At 43.2% G+C, this 24,995-nt stretch overlaps 1 protein-coding gene across 4 annotated transcripts in view; it reads right to left on the bottom strand.

Annotated features, from left to right (window-relative positions):
• Positions 1-1,873: 1,873 nt before the first annotated feature.
• The window catches only part of HECW1 (HECT, C2 and WW domain containing E3 ubiquitin protein ligase 1), a 564,607-nt gene continuing 541,485 nt past the window's right edge, over positions 1,874-24,995 (bottom strand). For all 4 annotated transcript variants that reach the window (XM_073550028.1, XM_073550027.1, XM_073550030.1 and 1 more), the window contains 4 exons: positions 18,533-18,679; positions 6,313-6,427; positions 5,764-5,962; positions 1,874-2,313 (listed from right to left, as the gene is read on the bottom strand). In XM_073550028.1, coding sequence (XP_073406129.1) covers positions 2,202-2,313; positions 5,764-5,962; positions 6,313-6,427; positions 18,533-18,679 — 573 coding nt within the window. In that variant the 3' untranslated portion in view covers positions 1,874-2,201. The remainder of the gene's footprint in view (positions 2,314-5,763; positions 5,963-6,312; positions 6,428-18,532; positions 18,680-24,995) is intronic.

Genomic DNA, 24,995 nt, shown 5'->3' with positions numbered 1-24,995 from the left:
TAACACAATAAGAAAACTCTTCATCTACTTGACTTTGGTCATCCTTCATTCACTGGCAGTGGGAGGAATATTTTGCAAGTTTTTTCTGATTCTCAAACGTTCATTCCAGTAGTGTACGCCTAGGAACCGGCGGTCGGAGCTGCAGCCGTCTCTAGTGGCCTCACACGCCCTCCCCAGTGTTGTGCCTCCTATGTACAACCTTCTCAGGTGCATAATCTGGCATTGAAACTAGATTCACAGATTTACACAAGGCGCACTTTCCCCATTTCTGCATTACCTCATATAAAAGATGTAGGTCAAACTATTTTTACACTCTGTAGGAGAGTAAAAATCCCACTGACCATGACAGCTCCCACTCTGCAGAAGGCCAGGGTCACATGTGAGAGAATAGGGCCGATTATACTAAGGACACTTGGTTCAAGCTCTGTAAGAGTTTGAACGGCGTGTCATTTTAGTGTTATCCAATTTTCACACATGCGAGACTTGTATCACAGGTGTGGAGAGGATGGTGAGCTTAATTACTTCATCTTCTCCATTGTCTGAGTCTGCAGATATCAGAATGAACTCAAATGACATCCGAGTGCAGTCTAATATTTTACACCCACCCAAAGACTTGTTTTTGATCTGCCAAATTCCAGAGCCACTTTCAGCATGCTGCAATTTTTTTCTAATGCTGAATCGGCATGAAAAAAAAATAGCAGCTCTGCACTGCCCCATAGAAAAACACTGGTCCAAATGCTCTCCAATAAAACATCAGATAGCATTCGGCCGTGTGAGTGAGCACAAAGACAGAAATTGATTCCGTCGTACAAACCGTGCTCCACTGGGAACTGCTGATCTGTGATGGCCCAGGTACTGACCACTACTGTACAAGTTATGATAATGTGCAAGATGTCATAGCTGCAGGCATTATGGGGAGGCCCACACGCAGGGTCGGACTGGGGCACCGGGGCAACGGAGAATCCTCCGGTGGGCCCACCCTCAACCCCAGCTCCTGCCACCCTCAAAGGGGGCCCTAAGAATGATTTTTCTCTGGTGGGCCCAAGGTACTCCAGTCCGACGCTGCCCACACGACAATGGCAAATTATGTTTTCCTGCTCTCTTTTCTTTTTGCAAAACGAATCTTAAAATGCTCAAATTCACGTGAAACCACAATTGATCCGCTCATCTCTAGTGTTGTCTATGGTTATGCCATGTCTCTCCATCACATGACACAATGGACGACTTGGTGAGATAATGAAATGTTTAACCAAATATAGCGGGGTATTTTTGATAATTTGATCATTTTGTACACCCCCTGAATGATGATGGTATATAAATCAAAATGGCCCTTGTCAGAAAAAAAAATTCCCCACCCTTGCTCCAATATTTAAAATGGCATCAACATAGAGTTTTAGTTTACAATCTGATGCAAATGGTAGCATTTTGTATATTTTCACAATTTTGTGTCACAAGAATAATTTAACTATCGAAATAGACATTTTGGTAAATACAATTTAATGTACAGCTTAGTACCTGCATCTTAGCCTCCTCTAGGAGGATCCATCACGATTCAATCATGTTGCGCCATTTTTTTGCAGTAAAATGAAGAATACGTTACTGATAACTCAATGGGGTATGTTTGGCATCATTGCTGCCTTATATAAGACGAATCTATGAATTCACACTTTCTGTTTCTCTACAGAACACAGCCTAAGTAAAAGGCTTTGTTGATGGAACATATATATATATACAGTATATATATATATATATTTGCTACATTCTTGCATTACCCAGACGGGAACAAAAACTTGGACTCATGGAAAGATCTGAAATCACTTGAGCATACGGTGCAGGATTCCTCTTGATCACAACCAAATATTAGCTCAAAGAATTTATGCAGTTGTGTTTTAACTTTATTTTGAAGGTATGCACAGATATACAGAGCCTTGAGTCCGGTTGTTTTTGTATTTTTTTTTTTTATATTGCATACGGCTTTGTAGATTGCTGAAATCTGAGAAGGAAAGCACAAAGATAAGATCTTGGAGGGAACCAGTTCCCCATGCACGTTTAGAAGTAGCTCCTTTTGTAACAAGAACGCCAAAGGAAATTAAATAAATAAATAAATAAAAATGCAATGTGAAAACAAGACCACAACGACAACCTGTGCCTGTGGAATAGGAAGGTGAAGTCAGGAAAATAGGAGAAGTTCTTGCATCTGCTCATTCAAGTCCAAAGGTGCTTGTCTCTTCAACTGCTATCAACAACTTTTCATGTAACATGGAGTAAGATGGGTATGGAGGAAGATCCAGGCGGTTGAAGCACGTGTGCGCCCTATACAAAAAAAAGGGAAAGAAGATGAACGATAGCTGATCATGTTTTTCTCTTGACAAAATAAAGGAATTTATGGAAGAGCTGGAACAATTGGTCTTCAAATTGCAATAAATTAAACTGTTTTTACATTTCTGTAAACCAACATAGTGATATTAACTACTCGATGCCCTTTACATAATTGTTTAATAGACTTTATATTATATATATTGTTCAGAGCAGAACCAGAAGTGTATCATGACGCTCCGGGGCCCTAATTCCAGACCTGAAACTAGAACCTCACATAATAAGTACAAAGATTGGTCTTCTTCTCACATGGGGCAGCAGAACTTTTTGGTTTCCCAGGATCATGCCTAGGATCTAGAATATCTGTGCCACCTTTTTGTGATATCACTGCACTGCTTTTATTAGAGGGTGCAGTGTTGGATCATACAGTGCTCTCCACTGAGCGCAACATCAGGGGGGTTCTGTTGAAGACCCTAGAAATCAGGATTCTGACGGATACTCGGATAGAGTCGTGACAGAGCCTGTAATGTAAAATGTCTATAAAGTATGATGTTTTCTGTAATCTTCTAGAATCCTCCATTCTATGAGAAAGTAGACTGTCAGCTTTTGCAGCCCCCCCTCTCCTTTTGGTTTCTCCCGCCTTAGCAACTGTCTGTGTGTGTGCTCTCTGCCTGCATCTGAAACCTGATACCGGGCACTTCCTCTCGAAGCCTCCTTCTCCTCTCCCCCCCTCCCTGCACAGCTAAGGGAAAGCATTTCTTTTGTTCTCAGACAGGCCGAATGAAAAGTATGAGAGATATTAAGCTAAGCTAGCATGAGCTCCGGCAGTGACAGAAAAACGAAACGGACATTTCTGTGATCTGCGCGGACCCGGCTTCCCTACCATGGCTCTTGCGAAGTTCTCGGACCTTCAGAACTTGAGATATGGATTGCTCCCAAATTGTATGCCTTAATTATGGCATATTTGATGTTCTCTTGTTAGGTTCGATAAATCACAAACAATGACACCCTTTGTGAGTTTATACGAGCTTCCCCCATTCAGTTTTAGTTATTAGAAGTTTTTAGTACAGTTTCAACCTCGAGAGTAGGGAGGTTGGACCTCACCAGACCGCCCATTTCGTGAGGTCACAGACCCTGGACTATAAGGTATTCCCTACCAAATTCCAGTCAGTTGGAGCTACAGAGTCCGTGCTGACAAGAACCCCAGATGAGTGGGGATGTTTGGCTAAGCGGCCCATCCCCCCCAGCCACATGGTCTGCCTGATACCGACTGAGCACATGTGAGTGTTACTTTCTGTCTTTTAATCCCTTTATGTTATATTTGTATTGTACATATTTGATGTCTCAATTTATAGCAACTTTTATCTTATGTAATCACTGTCCTTTTGGGAATAAATGCTAAAATCTATTAGCTCTGTCTCCATGCTCTAAGAAACAAACTATGCACCCTTTTTAGATATTCGCTACTAATTTGGGGTTTGTCACGGACCCTCTTAATTAACTCTGTGATTAAGTAAAGCGTGACTGGTGGCAGCATGGTGTGTGCGGTTGGTTAGGCTAGTTGGCAGTCCGGAAGGGTCTTATATTGCTGAATAAGTGGGGCTGCGGCCACAGCATTGATAATTCCCTTACTGCAGTAGTCTAAGTGCCTGTACACAACAAGTAGCCCATCCGGCGATTACTTATCCTAGGAGCAGTTCCCTGACTGACCTGAGGGCAAGAGCGGCGCCGGAGAGCTGCGAGTTCCAAAGTGGAACTGAGAAAGTGGGATATACATAAATCCCCGCAGTTCTTGGAAGGTTGTTAGCAGTGGTGGGGCATCCAAAATACCCCCCTGCGGTAAATTGTTAGAGCGAGATTAGCTTGCTGTATATTTTGGTCACATGGTATCAGTGGTGGGATAACTAAGATAAGCCCCCACTGTGCCTATGATAGCCATGCACCGGCAGTGCGTCGCGTCCCTCCGTCCGCTGACAAACCCGTGTCAGTGGTGGGATGGTGACATATTGGTGGTACAGGCTGCACTGTCCGTCACAATTTGGTGGCAGCGGTCTGCTGTTCGTCACATATTGGTGGCAGCGGTGGGATCGTGACATATTGGTGGCACAGGCTGCGCTGTCCGTCACAATTTGGTGGCAGCGGTCTGCTGTTCGTCACATATTCATTCACTTCAATGAAGCCAATGTGGCGCCCTGTGTCTTTACCACCACAAAAGGGTTAAATATGTACTGTTTTATATGTGTTTTGTGAGCAATGGGAATTATGCTTTCTCTGCTAGAGACCACAACACACACCCACACAATTTACCTCACTCCCTTACTCGTCTGAAGCTTAGAACTTGGCAGGCATACCCTAACTGGGAGGGGGAGGAGGCGAGTTGTTGTTTTTCAGTGAAGAAGGTGGAGGGAAAATGGAGAATGCTCCTGGAAGCCATGACATGTGCTCCCTCCAGGAGTAGAGCTAAGAAGAATCAGGGAGTCAGCCCCTAGGCCATCCATGCTTTCAGAGTAGGGTGGTAAGCTGAGAGACTATGTGGGTTTATACAACCAACAGCAGAGTGTTTTCCCCCCGGCAAGACTGCAGCAAACTAGGATCAGTGTAGGATTGTGCAAGAAGAAACTTGAGCTTTACACAGGATCCAAACTACAAATTGCCAGAGGAGGAAAACACAGTGAGTAGTGCTATACTGGAAGTTCCAAACTCCGGGAAGGCTTGGTCCCTGAAGGGATTTGAATAGCAGGAAGCTTACACCGAGTCACAGCAGAGGGAAGGATAACTCCCATTTTGCAAAGCAGACTGTAACCTGGTGAGAGTTGTAATATCTCCTCTGAACTGCACCTGAACTACATTAAATGATAAAGTGACTTTCCTTGTCTCCTGCCTTATTACTCCGTGCCTTCTACTTCCATCACAATCTCTGGGGGTCAGCCCTGGTTGGAGAGGGTTAAACATCTGCACGCCATCACAATCTACTCCCCCAGGGATCATCTGCAGTGCCAGCTATACTACAGTCGAACACACCAACTGACGTCACGAATCACTACATAAACTTTATCCCTAATCAATACTCCCCCTTTACATGACCGCCTGGGGCCACGGACCGGGTCACTGCCACTGTGACACATCCCTTTAAGACGACCGGCCCGGTACCGAGTATCCCATGGCCTCTGGGGTGCGTCACCAATGCGGTCACTTTGGACAACCTCTGACATCCGCTGAGCTTAGGATCGAGCTTACTAGAGCTAAAACATTACAGTCCTAGGAGACCTTATTTAGGCTATGTAGTGAGAAATGGATACCTGCTTTACAAAGAACAAACTGCTACGGGCTAAAGTTCTGGGGGAAGTGTTTCTTTCTATAAAATGCATTTCAGTTTCATCATAAGCGACTGAGTTTATCATGTGACAAGATAGTTTTTATAATTACATATAACATTAAGACCATTACCTTGGAAGAGATGTTATTTTTCCCCATTTTTCTATACAAAAGCGTCTGAGTCCATTACTCCCTCGCAGTGCTGCAAACCCCTCATACGGCACACTAGATGTCCCAGTCACAAATTGTAAGAGTCGTAATCTCTGCTCATTGTTAAATCTTTCCACAGCCGCCCAAAACCACCGGATGACAATGTGGCCATCGTGATACCCTGAAAAATAACCAAGAATAATATTGCAGATTGTTGTAGTAGGAACTGATATAAACAGTCTTATCTTATGTATTATCGTAAGAACCAACCTGTTTAAGGTTAATTAATGTCTTTTTAATAACTTTTATAGCCAAAACTAGGAATGGTTCTTAATGACAGTAGAAATATAATGGAATGACTTTTACTTTTTTGGATGCATTAAACGCTACGGTCTATGAACCCAGCCTTATACTCACTTTCTGTACAGAAACAGAGCAGCGTACTGAATTCACCCAGAATTGCGATAGAAGGCCAAATACACTTTTTTACTTTACAATAATGATTCAATGTATAAAATTAATGTACATTACCTCCTCTGTATTCGGTGTTATTACGCCAATCATTTAGGTCAATTTCTGCTGTACCCGCAATGACTAGTTCTAACTCTCTAGCATCGAACACAGAAACAAGTCTGGAGTCTACAACCTGAAATAAGAACAATATATTATGAAAGAAATCAAACCACTTTCAGATTTGACAATTTTGGTTCTCCTTGCAAAAAGAAATGTACATGTTGCCATTGATAATGCCACATAAGAACATAAAGGCTGATTTATTTCATTGTCTTGAATTTAAACAGCTTAAAATTAAACCAGACAGGCAGAAGATGTGCCACATTTACTATGGTGTCTCATGCCGGATGATAAAATTGATGCATCCTGATAGACCTGCAGATGTTTCTAGATGCCACTTGGTTTGCTTACTTCATGCCAATATTTAGTGCCCAATTTTTAGCATAATTTAAACTTTGCCCCTTTTCTCAAAATCATGCAATTCTATTAATGCTCCTCAAAATGCCCCCCGTATCCCTCACACACACACAGAATGATGGTCCCCACAGACCTCCACACAGTATGATGTACCCATAGTTCCCCTACACACATTGTGAGGCCATCACAGTGACTTCTGCCCCTACAGTATGATGTCCCCACAATTCCCCAATACACGATATGACGCCACCAGTGACCGCTAACATATTATGATGCCCCCACAGCTCCCACACAGTATGATCCCCCCACAGTATGATGTTCCATACTGCCCCCCACAAAGAATGATGGCATAACAGTCCCCTACACAGTAGAATGGCCACCGTACAGTGTAATGCCTCACACACAGTATGATGGCTCCAACACTGTACGATCTCCACCACATTATGATGGCCCCTATAGCCCTCCCCCACGCACACAGTACAATGGCCCCCACACAGTATGATGTCTTCACTGCTCTCCATAAATTATGATGGCCCCGAAAATCCCTCCAAACAGTATGATGTCCCCTCACACTATGATGCCCCACTGCCCCAACATACAGTATTATACCCCTACAGCCCCCTCGCACAAAAAATAATTCCATCATAGTCCTCGCACAGTATGATGACTCCCACAGTCACCCACACATTATGATGGCCACCAAAACCTTCCAACATAGTATAATGTCCTCACACAGAATGAGGACTCCCCCACACCCCACAACATACAGTATGATACCCACACAGCCCCCCAGACACACAGTATTATGCCCCCACAGCCCTCTCCCACATATTATAATGCCATCATGGCCTTCCCCCACTCAACATGATGCCACTACAAATTGGGCTGTGCCCACAGGAACATATAGAATGATGGCTCCGATAATCCCCCAAACACTACCATAGTCCCCAAACTGTATGATGGACCCCACAGTCATCACACAGTATGATGGCTTCCATAGCCCTTCACATATTATGATGGCTTCACACATTAGGATGGCCCTCACAGTCCACCATTCAGTATGGTGGCCCCCAAAACCCCCCACATATAAGTATGGCCTCACAGTGCTACATACCCATTATAATGCACTCCAAAGTCTCCACCACACAGTATTGTGACCCACTTATAGTATGATGCCGCATGACACACAAAGCTCTTCCATAGAGTACGATGCCCCAATAATCCCCATAAAACAGTTTGATAACCTCAAAGCCCCACTCACACAGTGTGATGCCCCCACAGCCTCCTAAAACCACTTATAGTGGATTGTAAAAGTTTTCACCCCGACCTTTGCTTTCTACCATTTTGCTGCATTACAACCTAAATAGTCTAAGTTGGTGAAGTGAGAAAAATATAGGCATAGATTAAATTTATGTGAGCAAATAACTAAAAATTGGCATGTGCATATATATTCATCCTTTTTTTCTATGAAGCCAGTAAAGATTTCTGGTGCAAGCAAGTAACTTCTTAAGTCACATGCCTAGTGAAAGGAAGTCTATCTGTGTGCAGTCTGTCACATGGTCTGTCAGTATATACACACCTTCTCTGATATGCCACGGAGGCTGCAGCACCATTAAGCAAGAAGCACAACTAGCCAAAAACACCATGAAGACCAAGGAGATTGAAACAAATCAGGGACAAAGTTGTTGAAAAGTACAAGTTATGGTTGGGTTATAAAAATATCTCAATCTCTGATGAGCCCTCAGAGCACGATCAAATCCATTATCATCAAATGGAAAGAACATAGTAGCACAACAGACCTGCAAAAAGAGGGCTGTCCACCAAAACTCTTAGCTCAGGCAAGGATGACATGTATCAGAGAGGCAGCTCAGAGACCAAAGGTAACCCTGGAGGAACTTCAGAGTTCCCAAACAGAGACTGGTGTATCTGTCCATACGAAAATAAACCATACACTCCATAGAGGTGGCTTTTATGGATGAGTGGGCAGAAAAAACGTTTTTAGTTACACACAAAAACTGTAAGGCTTGTTTTGAGTTTGTCAAAAGATATGTGGGAGACTCTTCAAATATATGGAGGAAGTTGCTGTGGTCGGATGAGACCAAAATTGAACTTTTTGGCCACCAAGGTAAAGGCTATGTCTGGCGCCAAACTATCACAGCTCATCACCACAAAAACACCATCCCCACAGTGAAACATGGTGGTGGCAGCATCATGCCGTGAAGGTGTTTTTCTGCAGCAGAGACAGGGAAAATGGTTAGAGTTGAGGTGAAGATGGATGGTGTTAAATACAGGTATATTCTTCAGTAAAACCTGTTTCACTCTGTCAGTGATTTGAGATCAGGATGGAGGTTCACCTTTCAACAAGACATTGACCCAAAGCATACTGCTAAAGCAACACTCAAGTTGTTTAAGGGGAAACATTTAAATGTTTTGGAGTGGCCAAGTCAAAGCCCTGATATTAATCAAATTGAGAATCTGTGGTCAGATTTGATGATTGCTTTTCACCAGAGGAAATCATCTAATTTGAAGGAGCTGAAGCAGTTTTGCATTGAGGACTGGGCAAAAATTCCAGTGGCAAGATGTGGAAATCTCATACAGACTTATCCAAAAAGACTTGCAGCTGTAATTGCAGCAAAGCGAGGCTCTACAAAGTACTGACTTTAGGTGTTGAATAGTTATTTATACACACTAAATTTTTCAGTTATTTTGTCCTATTTTTTGTTTGCTTCACAATAAAAAACAAACAAATGTTCACAGTTGTAGGCATGTTCTTTACATATAAACACAGGAAGACACAGAGTACAAAGGTAAAATAGAAAATTTTTATTGAACAAATGTCTTATTGTCAATGGCTTATCTCGCTCGTGGTCCGGCATCTATATGCCTCCTGCACATAACCGAGGGCTGTGATTCTTCACTTGAACTGATGCAAACCCACAAAAAAAACTGGAATTCCAGGTTGTGAGGCAGCATAACCCGAAAAATGCTAAGGGGCATTAATACTTTTGCATGCAACTGTATATTTCCACTAAAGTTACTTTGATGTGACATTTTCTACATGCAAACCAAACTAATTTCGACATGAAGGCTTTCAGAAAGAAGTGTCCCAACTATTTTGGTAATAAAAATATTATAATGACACTCTCTTTTCACAATAATCTCTTTAGTTCTGTTATTTTGATTAGACTTTGTATAGCTGTTAGATGTAGAAATAGAAAGCTTGCATGGATAAGCTTTCAGAAGCCAAATATATAATGGGAATTCCAAAACATGAGACATGGCTGAATCTATTGCATGACCAATACCACTGATGACCAATGGACCCTTACGACTTCTGTGATGGTTACCATTTTTTTGATGATAATAATAATAGCAGTCATGAAATCAAGGCCTGCAATGCTGATGTGAACATAGCCCAAGAGTATGTGCACAAGGGGTCTTTTAAATTCCAGCATACCTGCTGAGTTTTCAGTGGGATATGTTGTGAACTCCCTTGCTCGGATTTCTGAGCCGAAGCTCCCTCTGGTGGTTACTGAGAGTAGTGGAGCTGGCCAGGTGGATGGAGGTTCTCCACCTGACGATTATTGGGAATCTGGGATTGCTGGCTGGGAGCATATAATGGAGCTGGCTGCTCTTGAAGGTTGCTGGTGATTTTTTCCTCTGTGTGCATTTGGAGCTCTTTTGTCCCCTGCCTGATCTGCATGTTCAGCTAAATGATTCTTTTGCTAATCCTTTGCATCTAATCTGGTTGTGTCTTTTTTGCTTCTGTTTTGCGGTTAGGGTTCAGCGTGCTCCCTGCTGGGAGCAGCGCTGGGCCCTGCTTCATATGTTGCAGCTTGTTCAGTCCCCTGTTATGTTAGTATCTTTTTGCTTGCTGCCAGTTTATACCAGAGTGCTGATCTAGCGGGGGTGAGATCGTGTGATCTCAGGTTTTTTTGTATATCAGAAGTGTTGGACTTTTTCAGGGTTTTGTGCGAGATTGCAGACAGTATCTTTTTCTGTCCTGTCCTGTCTAGACTGCTTGGGCCCCACTGTTTGCTCAGTCTGTTCTCTGCCTGTGTTTGTTTCTCATCTTATCTCACCAACAATATATGTTGGGGGCTGTCTATTCCTTTGGGGATCTGCTCCGGGGCAGTTTAGATTTCATCTTTCCGTCTTTAGGCTTAGTTAGTCCTCCGGCTGTGACGAAGCGTCTAGGGCATCGTAGGAACGCTCCACGGCTACTGCTAGTTGTGCGGACGGATAGGATCAGGAGTCTGCAATCCGCTTAGTTACCAACCTCTCTGGTCTTCTGGTGGCTTAGCCTGTTCCTGCCATCCTCCTCGGTGACCCATTCATAACAGGGATATTTGTCCTGAAGCGTCTTTTCTGGCATTTTTTTTTCTACGTTTTTGCTGCGGCACCGCCACCAGCTTTTCTTCCTTGTGATTTCACTTCTAATAACCCATGGCTTCCAACTAAAATTGCTTGAAGAATGAACATGCTATTTCTTATAACCGCTTCCTGGCTTTCGAAGCCTAATAGTGACAAAAGACTGAACATATGCAGAGCAAGGTGTTTTTATTTTGTTGTGCATTATACTCTGTCTTTAAATGGTGTTGTGCTATTTCAGGTAGGTTCCAGGTCGAATTTGCCTGGAAAATATGTTGTGTGCACAAACCCCATACCTAATTGTGCTGATTTCTAGCCATTAAACAAGTGCTACTAAGAAATGTTTTCCTAAACCTGTGTACATGTGTACGTACTGTACTGTCAGGGTATTACTATATTTATCTACCGCTGGCTTCTCCAGTATCCAGCACCGTTCTGGTCCTCTTTTCAGTGACATCACTGCAAACAGTTAGGGTCACCCTGCGCTCTGTGTGACCTGGAAGTGACTTTTACAATGTACGTGAGAGCGAAGTTTCACAGGCTTAGATTGTAAAAGTAACTTCCGGCTCAAGCATCGAGCATAGAGTGATCCGGAGAGAGGCTGAAGAGCAGTGACATCACTGAGAAGAGGAGCAGAATGGAGCTGGACACTGGAGAAGATAGCGATAGGTGAGCATATTAATACCCTGATAGTACAGTATATATACACAGATTTAAGTAACAAAAAAATTATTTGGAGGACTTCTTTAAATGAGTACTGATTGATGACATAGAAGTAGTTCTACGTTTATTCATCAGCCTGTTTCCACAAGCAGATGAACAATGACGGGGACAAAAAGATCGCTAGTATGATCATTCTGTCCCCATATGGCATCATGTTATTGGCAGCAAAACTTCAGTTTATATGCGATGATGTACTGCAGAATTATCTTTTAGATGGCATAATCACTTGGCAAACGAGTGATTTACTCATTCATCAGGTGATCGCCAGTATTTTTACACATCCACTTTTATCTGGAGGCACCATGTGTCTTAATTATTCCCTGAACAAATCTGGATAACCCAGCACACCAAATTCTGTAAATTGTTGATCTAAAGTTTTCTTTTAGTTAAAGATAATGGGGTAGGTACTGGAAATGTTCAACAACCAGTAAAATGCATTGGTTTCTCAAACTTATAATATAAAATGCAGTACGACTGTTCTCAGGACTGAAATAATACCCTCATATGATAAAATCCAATTTTGATCTGTGAAAATTCTTGGAGAGACAGTAAATTTTGGATTTAAATTGCTATTTTTTTATTGATACACATCCACAGGTGTAAAGTTTTACTATAAAATTTAGTATAAGAAATTTACTTTTCCATAAATAGTAAATTTTACATTAATTTTGATAACTATTGGCAAAATTTACAAGTTAGAAAATTGCATATCATCTTGTAGTTAATAATAGAGTGAATTCTGTAGGGTGTACAGGCCACATTTTTTCTAAGTACTTACTGATACAAATATTTGCAGCTCCATCTTGTGGTTGAAACATGCGCTTAGTTGCATATTAGAGTGTAACAATGTTACTGCCAGCAGTGCTTATTTTTATGCCTATAATTATTATAACATATTGTCTCCAGTAAAGCAAGATGCAACATGAGATTTTCTGGAAACATTGGGTAAAATCATTAAACTAAGGTACACTTGTTTGCAGACAATTAGGTTCATACTTAAAGGCAAGGATTGTCTTTTGTGCCATTTTGTTTTCATGTTCATTGTTAATTTGTTTCCTAAATACTACATTAAGCAATTTTCCAAATAGTTGTCATTAAAAATGTTCTTCCATTTCGCTTCTGCAGCGTCTGCAAGTTCTTTACCTAGCTGAGAGTTTTGCAAAAATGTTACAAATCCAACAGATCTCCACCTGATCCTGAGAGCTCTTTCTGTTCCCTCCCTCCTCTCTCTCAGTTTTAATGAGGTTGTTTACGGAAAACAAGTTATCACCTGTACACCGAATAGTTGATAACTTGTTGATCGGAGGGGGTGCGTCGCTGGGACTTGCACCGATTAGCAGAATGGGTATCACTGTTAGAATAGATCAGATGTGCACATGCTTGACTATCGTGCCATTTTGTGACATAGATAAAAGTTACTTGTCAGGGATAATGTAGGTTCCATTGGTCAGACACCCTAACAATCAGGTTATGAGTTACTTTAACTGGACAAGCCCTTTAAAGATAGCATCAGTGAGGGGGAGGGTGTGATAAACAGATCTCAACAATGGAGAGGTAGGAAAGGATTTATAGTCTCACAGGAGGACAGATAAAACAGGTTGTAGAAAAGGAGTAAAGCACAAAGAGGAAATAAGTGCAGGATACAAGCTGTACTGATATTCAAGATAATGATGACAGTTAAGCCCCCTTCACACATAGCGAGATCGCTAGAGATGTCGCTAAAGCGGCACCGATTTTGTGATGCAACAGCGATATCGCTAGCAATCTCATTACATGTGACACGTACCTGCGACCCGGCCCCCGCTGGATATCGCTGATCGCGCGCGAACATCCTGGGCCATCTTCTTCTCGCTGGCGTCCTGCTGGCATCCCACTGGTGCCGAGTAGCGACGCATGGACGCAGGCGGAAGTCGTCATAATCGCTGCGTCTGACAGTTAAGTAACGACCGCCGATGGGCTGCTGCGTCGCTGGTGAGATCTGCCTGTTTGGCAGCTCACTAGCAACCATTTTGCGACGGACCAGCGATCCTGACCGGGTCGTATTGATGTCAGGATCGCTGGTGCATCAGTAAATGTAATGGGACCCCTAAATTCTGGCTGTATCTAGACCTTGCATCCAGCCTGAATTACACATACACCTAAGAAAAATCTGACACTAGGATCAGACTGCAAGCTGTATATCAAGGGGTCTGAAAATTAATGAAGAAATGAGGATTGCATACTGAAACTTAGTGCACTTTTATTAAAAGGAATCTGTCACCATGTTTTGCCCTGAATCCAGCGATATTTCACTTACTGCTAGAGTTGAGCGATACCATCCGATACTTCAAAGTATCGTATCGGATGGTATCAGCCGATCTTTAAAAAAAGTATCGGTATCGCCGATTCCGATACCGGAAGTCCCATTCAAGTCTATGGGACTTCCGGTATCGGAATAAGAAAAACCCTTTCCTGCCCTTGTACAGCCTCTCTGGGGTCTGTACGGGCCTTTCGGGGGGCTGTGCCGGCCTGCCAGGGGGTCTGTGCAGGCTCCGGTGGTCTGTGCCGGCCTGCCGGTGGTCTGTGCAGGCTCCGGGGGGCTGTGCCGGCCTGCCGGGGGGCTGTGCCGGCCTGCCGGGGGGCTGTGCCGGCCTGCCAGGGGGTCTGTGCAGGCTCCGGTGGTCTGTGCCGGCCTGCCGGTGGTCTGTGCAGGCTCCGGGGGGCTGTGCCGGCCTGCCGGGGGGCTGTGCCGGCCTGCCGGGGGGCTGTGCCGGCCTGCCGGTGGTCTGTGCAGGCTCCGGGGGTCTGTGCAGGCATCGTCCGATGGGACTACAAGTCCCATCTGGCGATGCCTGCTACCATGACAGTGATTGACACATTAGCCAATGATGGGACAGTAGTAGTCCCATCATCCGGCTAATGTGTTAAATGTAAAAAAAAAAAAAAAAAAAAAAATTACATGCTACATTCATACTACATACTACATACATGCTACATTCATACTACATACTACATACATGCTACATTCATACTACATGCAACATACATACTACATATATACTACATGCATGCTACATATATACTACATGCATGCTACATACATACTACATGATACATACTACATATATACTACATGCATGCTACATACATACTACATATATACTACATGCATGCTACATACATACTACATGCTACATGCATGCTACATACATACTACATGCTACATGCATGCTACATACATACTACATACATGCTACATATATACTACATACATACTACATATATACTACATGCATGCTACATATATACTACATGCATGCTACATACATACTACATATATACTACATGCATGCTACATACATACTACATGCTACATGCATGCTACATATATACTACATACATGCTACATATATACTACATACATACTACATATATACTACATGCATGCTACATACATACTACATATATACTACATGCATGCTACATACATACTACATGCTACATGCATGCTACATACATACTACATACATGCTACATATATACTACATACATACTACATATATACTACATACATACCACATACATACTACATGCATGCTACATATATACTACATGCATGCTACATACATACTACATATATACTACATGCATGCTACATACATACTACATGCTACATGCATGCTACATACATACTACATGCTACATACATACCACATATATACTACATACATACAATACATTCATACAATACATACATAGACATACAGTACATATAACATAGAGTAACATACTTACCAATACTTGTCACATTGTTCCCCGAAGCCATTGTCGTCTACGGAATAAATATTAACATAACAAACCACAAAAATACTCACCCACGATCCGAAGCAGTCCACGAGTGTGTCCCACGACGATCTTGGGTAGAGAACTGCAGCATCAGCTGATGCTGCCGTTCTCTACGGGCTGCAGGAATCCAATGACGGAAGGTAGGTATCCTTCCGCACTGTATTCCTCCGCCACTTAAAAAAAAAAAAAGTCCCTAGTCTCACTTTATGCCATTGCTGTGTGGGAATTTCCCACACAGCAATGGCATAAAGTGAGACTAGGGACTTTTTTTTTTTTAAGTGGCGGAGGAATACAGTGCGGAAGGATACCTACCTTCCGTCATTGGATTCCTGCAGCCCGTAGAGAACGGCAGCATCATCTGATGCTGCAGTTCTCTACCCAAGATCGTCGTGGGACACACTCGTGGACTGCTTCGGATCGTGGGTGAGTATTTTTGTGGTTTGTTATGTTAATATTTATTCCGGAAAGACAATGGCTTCGGGGAACAATGTGACAAGTATTGGTAAGTATGTTACTCTATGTTATATGTACTGTATGTCTATGTATGTATTGTATGAATGTATTGTATGTATGTAGTATATATGTGGTATGTATGTAGCATGTAGTATGTATGTAGTATGTATGTAGCATGCATGTAGCATGTAGTATGTATGTAGCATGCATGTAGTATATATGTAGTATGTATGTAGCATGCATGTAGTATATATGTAGCATGTATGTAGTATGTATGTGGTATGTATGTAGCATGTAGTATATATGTAGCATGCATGTAGTATATATGTAGTATGTATGTAGTATGTATGTAGCATGTATGTAGTATATATGTAGTATGTATGTAGTATATATGTAGCATGTATGTAGTATATATGTAGTATGTATGTAGTATATATGTAGCATGCATGTAGTATATATGTAGTATGTATGTAGTATATATGTAGCATGCATGTAGTATATATGTAGTATGTATGTAGTATATATGTAGCATGTATGTAGTATGTATGTAGCATGCATGTAGCATGTAGTATGTATGTAGCATGCATGTAGTATATATGTAGTATGTATGTAGCATGCATGTAGTATATATGTAGCATGCATGTAGTATGTATGTGGTATGTATGTAGCATGTAGTATATATGTAGCATGCATGTAGTATGTATGTAGTATGTATGTAGTATGTATGTAGCATGCAGTATGTATGTAGTATGTATGTAGTATATATGTAGTATGTATGTAGCATGCATGTAGTATGTATGTAGTATGTATGTAGTATGTATGTAGTATATATGTAGTATGTATGTAGCATGTAGTATGTATGTAGTATTTTTTTTTTTTTTTTTTTTTTTTTTAACATTTAACACATTAGCCGGATGATGGGACTACTACTGTCCCATCATTGGCTAATGTGTCAATCACTGTCATGGTAGCAGGCATCGCCCGATGGGACTTGTAGTCCCATCGGACGATGCTTGCACAGACCCCCGGACATCAGCACAGCCCCCCGGCAGGCCGGCACAGCCCCCCGGCAGGCCGGTACAGACCCCCACAGGGTGCACAGCCCCCCGGCAGGCCGGCACAGCCCCCCGGCAGGCCGGCAGAGACCCCGGGCAGTCCACACAGCCCCCCGGCAGGCCGGCACAGCCCCCCGGCAGGCCGGCAGAGACCCCCGGAAGGCCCGAAATGACGGCGCATCATGATGCGCACACACCGCGCATCATGATGACGTCAGGCCGTCAATCAACTGAACTTCCGATTCCGATGCCGAATTCCGATATTGAAAAAATATCGGAAGTCGGTATCGGAATTCCGATACAGCAAGTATCGGCCGATACCCGATACTTGCGGTATCGGAATGCTCAACACTACTTACTGCTGTTATTTTGATAAAATCAATGTTTTATCTGCAGAAGATCTACTAGTTCTCTAATTGCTGAGCTCTGTATACCCCGCCTACACCACGGATTGGCAGCTTTCTGACCATGCACATGGCCAGCGGTGGGTCGGGATTATACAGAGCTCATGAATATAGAGGACTACATGGCAGTAAATTACTAGTCATCTAGTGATAATTTCCTGCTGATAAAACAGTATTTTTTTTTTTTTAAACTACAGTAAGTAGCCCAGTAATTAACACACCACATGAATCAGGGTCTCAGTCCCTATATTATGCTACTTTCATATTAAATGGAAAAAGCCTGGTAACAGATTCCCTTTGACTAACGGTACCAACTAACATTTGTAAAATAATTTTTTTCCACGTCAAAGGTGTCCATAGCTTTTAATGTCATGTCTAATGCGTCCTCTCAACAAAGAGAGCATGTCTCGCTCTGAAGGACGTGCACAGCATTACACAGACAACACATTCATTTGAAGAGCACTTGATAATGCTACTTTTTTTTCCTTATTTGGTGCTACATTTTTTATCCGCCTTCCCACAAATTATAGCTATGTTTTTTACTTAAAGCACCACTCCAGTGTTTTGTTTTCAGCACTGGAGTGGCGCATTAAATGGAAGACCCCAGCCCCCCTTCTTATACTCACCTTCCGGCAGCTTCAGCTTTTACGGACGGCTTTCTGGTAACCCGGCACCATCTTGTGCTGTTACTTCTGACTGGCCAGAAGTCACAAGAGCTTAATACAAGTCTAAGAGATCCAGAACGGTGTGCTCCAAGTGACCTCCGGCGCTCCATGAAACACTGCAGCTGCCATGGGAGCGACGCTGGAAAAGCATGAAGGCGGTGGCAGGTGAGTATGAGACAGGGGGAAGGGGATTTACATTTAAAGCACCACTCCAGCGGTGCAATAAGAAACCTTTGGGGTGGTGCTTTAAAGGGAAACTCTGTGGGATTGTCTAATGTACAGAAACTAATTTTCCCCTTTGCCCCCTTACAGCAAGTGACCTTACCTCATAAAAGCCCCGTACAAGAGCTTCAGTCTGCTGAACCACCCCACGCTCCACTCGCCACTTCACCATTTTCTCAATATATTCTTTCTTGTTTTTCTCGGTAACTTGCAGATTTGCTCCCCCTGACTTCAGTTCTCTCTCTGTGACCTGTCACATGAAAAAAGCAAGAACAGTCATTCACAATCAATGACACTCTTTTATTTCCTTTTTTTACAATATCTATGGTAATATAACATATTCTCTCTTATGAATGCAAACACTAAACTTTTCTGCATCACTATGCCACAAAACAATGCTCCTGGTATAGATCATATATAACAAATACTGGGCACACTTGTGATTTGCAGGTGTGAGGAAATTGTTTAATACATACAGTAGCCACTAGATACAAATGTTTCAGTCAATGTAAATGGGTCGCCCTCGCACACCCAGGGCAGTGGGGTACTCGGTACCGGGCGGGAAAGTGTCACAGCAGCGGTGACCCGGTCCGTGGCCCCGGGCGCCCAATATCAATGGCGGTGATGTTAATGGTGTTGAAGTTTATATGAATAGTTCGTGACGCCACCCGTGGTGTTTGGCAAGTAAGATGGTAAGCCAACGCTGCATACAGATCCGCTGGGACTGATGGTGTGGTGCAGCAGAGATGGTATAGCTCCCCACAGGTGGAGCTGTAGTCCCAGGGCAGTGTAGGTGTAATGGATGAGGAGAGGCACAGAATGGTATGGATGCTGGTACGCAGGTGTAGTGGTGCGGGGATAACTGGAGGACACCAGAGTATGCGGTTCCAAAGCTTTACTCACTGTTTGCAGTTCACACAACTGCCTGCCTCCGTACCGTGTTCTCCAGGTCAGGGCTCCAGCCAGCCTCCAGGCAGGATAGGATTCTCCCTTCCACACTCCGCCAACATGTACCTTACTGAACAACTCCTCCAATGCGCCTTTAGGTGCGAAGCACTCCAGTACTTAGTTACCCTGGAATGCCTCTCTCTAGGTGTTCCTAGTCTTTACTTGTATGACAGACAGCTGTAGCCTGCTTCGGGGACTCCTCACTGCGTCCCGGCTCACTATTCAGTTGCGGTTGTGTCCCAAGTTTATGATGGGAGCAAGGCGTTAGCGGCTCACTACTCCTCCGGTGTCTGTTGCCGGACATAAAGATCCAATCAACCTCGGGGACCGGGCCCCGGCCTTTGCGCTCTCTGGACTGGAAGGGTTCTCTATCTTTCTTCAACCAGCTTCCCTCCGTCCTTCTATTCTCCCTCGTTCCGATCTGTTCTCTCTCTCTTATGGAAGGTTAGGTTATCACTCTTATCAGTCTCTTTCTCTGATCTTTCTCATGCCAGCAACCCAGATCACTGGGACCTGCTGCAGCACGTCCCTCAGACACCCATCTTCTCTCTTCTCTCTCCTCCAACCAACTAACTAACCTCTAACTCTCACTCTTCCCTCTCTTTTATATCTAACTCCACCCGCCTCCCCAGCACCTCTCGCGTTACGAAGCCAGGGACCACAAAAGGCACCCTATGACCTTTCCAGCATAATGCATGGATGGGTCCCTGCTGAACTATCCTGTGTGTGGGGTGCAGGTGTTTGAATGCGGAAAGGAGTTCCCAGCCTACCTGGATGGTGGGGCACTACACCTTAGGAGAAGGTGCAGTACCTCTGTGGCGACTGAAGCCTCAGGGGCGCCACATAAACCTTCGTCAGTGTACTACAAAAGGAAAATCAAATAAAGTGGTGTGAAATACATAACAAAAGTAAGTATATGAGAACTTGTGAGAATCTCACATAATGTATTACCAAGAAGGTTACTCTATGGTGGTAAAAAAGAGAGCAAGATTAACGGGACCAATTGTGGTACCTTAATATTTATGCTGATAGGCAAAGGTGGTCAGTGGCCGTACTGTGGAGGAGAATTATAAGACCATTAGATGGCGGAGAGGGATGCTACTAGTATGTACTTACCTAGGCAGCAGCGCTACTCTGTGTCCTGTGACGCGGTTTCTGCCACCTGTCAGATAGGTAGCGTGTGAGGCCCTGCTGTTTCTATTTATAGATGCAGAGTGCGCGCGTGGCGTGCATGAAAACAGGAAGTGGGTGAAACCACACAGTGCATCAAGGATAGAATTTCAAAGCACAAATCCACCATTCAGTGTAAAAACCAGCTTCTACCTATCCCTCACCATTTTCTTACAAAAGGCCACAGTGTATCTCAATTACGCTTCCAGGTAGTTGAACATGTCCCCAACCTCGGCGTGGGGGGGGACCATGTGGGTTTGCTTAAACGCAGAGAAGCATTCTGGATCCATGAACTTAAGACTCTAACCCCCAATGGTCTCAATAGAGAATATGACCTACAATCTTCTATTTGAATATCACTAACTTATGCCATGCAAGAATTGCAATAATATATGGTTCTGCATTTTATTAATGATCTGCTTTATTATTGGGAATAATTGTTCTGTTCTGACATTCTGCTCCTTTCCCCATAGAATCGCTAATATTGAATGTATTTCATCACACTTTTGCCCATCCCTGTCCAGCCTTGGACTCACAAGCTCCGCCACATCACTGTCCATTAGCATACTACACAGTGGCCAGCACATTGTGGAACGCACGCCAGCAGGCTCCCTGGCTTTGGAACGCACGCCAAGGGCACTTCCGCCCCACACAACATAGCTGTCACTCACAGCCTCCCACTTCCTGTTTTCTTGCACGCCACGCGCGCACTCTGCATCTATAAATAGAAACAGCAGAGCCTCACACGCTACCTACCTGACAGGCGACGGAAACCGCGTCACAGGACACAGAGCAGCGCTGCTGCCTTGGTAAGTGCATACTAGTAGCGTCCCTCTCCACCAGCGTTTGGTTCTCACCTAATGGCCTTATAATTCTCCACAGTACGGCCATACTTGCGGTCACTGACCACCTTTGCCTATCAGCATAAATATTAAGGTTGGTTTCACCTCCATTATACTCACCTCTATGGCACCACAATTGGTCCCGTTAATCTTGCTCTCTTTTATACCACCACAGAGTAACCTTCTTGGTAATACCTTATGTGAGATTCTCACAAGTTCTTATATACTTACCCTAGGTATGTTGTTATTTTATCAAACCTAAACAGAATCCTTTTGCCATGTTGGACTGCCTGCATATGGATTGTATTATTACTTACTGACATGCATTTGACCTATGTTTTTGTATATACTTTTGTTATGCATTTCACACCACTTTATTTAATTTTCCTTTTGTAGTACACTGATGAAAGTCTACATTGACCGAAACGTTTGTATCTAGTGGCTACTGTATATATTAAACAATTTCCTCACACCTGCAAATCACGAGTGTGCCCAGTATTTGTTATATATACACTCAAGGTCTGTGAACCTACTGATTGGCACCTCCGTCACCGGCTGTGCTAACATCTAGTTGCACCTGGTATAGATCATGACTGGTAAACCCCTCTCTAAAGCGTGGTGCACACTGCGTCCGTACACTTAGTCTACAGTACACTGTATGTCGGGAGCTTTTCAGACATATACTGTAAGGCCTCTTTCACACTTCAGTTTGTTACAATCAGTCACAATCCGCCAGGTTTTGAAAAAAACGGATCCTCAATTTTCTTTTGAGGATCCGTTTTTTTCCCCATTGACTTGCATTAATGGCGGATTGCTGTCCGTTGCATCCGTTTTTTGTGAGGATCCGCCAAAAGTTGCTGTCCGTCACCATCCTCAAAGATTTCAAAACGGAGCTTGCAACGTTTTTTTCTGTGGCGGATCCTCCAGACACTTATTTAACCCGAACTTTTTTCTGGGTGCCGGACAAATAAATATTCATTTTCTTTCTTTTTCTTTCTCTCTCTCTCTCGTTCCATTATATTTCCTCATTTTCAGGATCCGTCTTAAAACGGATCCTGTGCCATCCGTTCGCATCAGTTGAGAACGGATCCGCTTGTCTGACTTTTTGGCGGATTTGAACTGATGCTAAAAAACTGAAGTGTGAAAGAGGCCTTACATTTCCATAGGCTGCTGTTCACCAGATGGAGGCCAACAGTGTGTTCTTTCCACCTCTATCTGGCAGGTATGCAGCTACATACTGTTTATTTAAAGGGAATCTGTCACCAGGCTCTTGCTGCCCCTTGAACAAATCTGAAAGCAGCATGATGCAAAGGCAGAGGCCTTGATTCCAGTGATGTATCTTTTACTTTCTGCTTGTTGTAATTTCAATAAAATCACAGTTTTCCCTGCTGTAGAGCTACCAGTTCTCTGAATGCTTTGTACAATCCTGCCCCACCAATGATTGACAGACAACTATCTGTTTACACTGTGCATAGGCAGAAAACTGCCAATCAGCGGTGGGGGTGGAGGTACACAGAGATTATTAATATGGAAGAATACATGGCAGGAGGTCTACTAGTCCTCCAGTGAGAATATCCTTCTGTTAAAACAGTGATTTTATCAAAACTACAGCAAGTAGCCCAGCAAGTGATAGATCTCTGCAATCAGGGGCTCTGTCACTGCATTATGCTGCTCTCAGATTAGATAACAAAAACCAGATGCGTTCTGAGCACACCGGCGCACCTTCAAAAGTGCGCAGCGCACACAAAAAACCTACTAGCGCACGGTCTGCGCACCCTATGCTAAAGATAGGGTGCGCAGATCGCATGCAGCCGTGTGCGATAGTAGAAGGAAATGATCGGACGGGGCGGGAAGGGGGCGGGGCTTAGCGGCGCCGTGCGCTGCCTGTAAAATGCGCTAATGTGAAACTAGCCTAAGGGTGTCAGGGACAAGATCATAGACCTGCACAATGCTGGAATGGCCTACAAAACCATAAGTAAGAGGCTAGGTGAGGAGACAACTGTTGGTGCAATAGTAAGAAAATGGAAGAAATACAAAATGACTGTCAATCGACATCGATCTGGGGCACCATGCAAAATCTCACCTCGTGGGCTATCCTTGGTCATGAGGAAGGTGAGAGATCAACCTAAAACTACATGAGGGGAACTTGCTAATGATATCAAGGCAGCTGGGACCACAGTCATCAAGAAAACCATTGGTAACACATTACGCCGTAAAGGTTTAAAATCCTGCAGTGCCCACAAGGTCCACCTACTCAAGAATGCACATATGAAGGCCCGTCTGAAGTCTACCAATGAACACCTGAATGATTCTGTGAGTGATTGGGAGAAGGTGTGTGGTCAGATGAGACAAAAATTGAGGTCTTTGGCATTAACTCAACTTGCTGTGTTTGAAGGTAGAGAAATGCTGCCTATGACCAAAGAACACTTTCCCCACTGTCAAACATGGAGGTGGAAACATTATGTTTTGGGGATGATTCTCTGCAAAGGGCACAGGACTACTTCATCTCATCAATTTGAGAATGGATGGAGCCATGTACCGTAATATCCTGCGTGACAACCTCCTTCCCTCCGCCAGGACATTAAAAATGGGCTGTGGCTGGGTCTTCCAGCAAGACAATGACCCAAAACATACAGCCAAGGCAGCAAAGGAGTGGCTCAAAAAGAAGCACATTAAGGTCATGGAGTGGCCTAGCCAGTCTCCAAACATTAATCCCATAGAAAACTTATGGAGGGAGTTGAATCTCCAAGTTGCCAAGCGACAGCCTCAAAATCTTAACGATTTAGAGATGATCTGCAAAGAGGAGTGGACCAAAATTCCTCTTGACATGTACACAAACCTCTTCAACAACTACAAAAACGTCTGACTGCAGTGCTTGCCAACAAGGGTTTTGCCACCAAGTATTAAGTCTTGTTTGCCAGAGGGATCAAATACTTATTTCTCACTGCAAAATGCAAATAAATGTATATAATTTATACAATGTGATCTTTCTGGATTTTATTTTTGATATTCTATCTCTTTTAATGTTAAAATTAACCATCCCTTAAAATTATAGACTGTTCATGTCTTTGTCAGTGGGCAAACTTACCAAATCAGCTCTAGAAATGCTTTTTCCCCATGACCCCTAACTCCTTAACACTTCCCAATGTCATATGCTAGTGAATATGATTAAGAATGTTCCACATTTTAACGTTTGACCAGGGATCTCTGCAAGGAAGATCAATGGTTTGTTTGTAAAAAATCTGTTTTATTGGTTTCACAAAGAGAGTGTGCGAAAACAGAATAAAAACCCTTCCAGTAAAAGTGCAAAAAGGCAGCAGTTTGTCAAGAATACCATGGAGTTGATGGCCCTTAAGACAGTGTGCCGAATATAAGGCTGATGTTTCTGTATAGGAACGCAGGAGGTCGTAGGAGTTGGATTATGTTTCATGGCCTGAGGCTTCTACAGGTATGGAAAAAAATGGAAAACAACAATGTAGAAGGTTTTACATAATTCTGTTGTCTACTTTTATTAAATATAATCTATGGTTCTATGTATATAGTCATTTTAAGAAAAAAAACAATTTTCCAGGGCCTAAATGTTTTTTTTTAGCCTGGCTTATTAAT

Source organism: Dendrobates tinctorius, unplaced genomic scaffold, assembly GCF_039654945.1.
Source record: "Dendrobates tinctorius isolate UK_male_01 unplaced genomic scaffold, ASM3965494v1 ptg000162l, whole genome shotgun sequence".
NCBI lineage: Eukaryota > Metazoa > Chordata > Amphibia > Anura > Dendrobatidae > Dendrobates > Dendrobates tinctorius.
The sequence above is the reverse complement of the archived record's forward strand: the minus strand, read 5'-3'. Positions and strand labels throughout refer to the sequence as shown.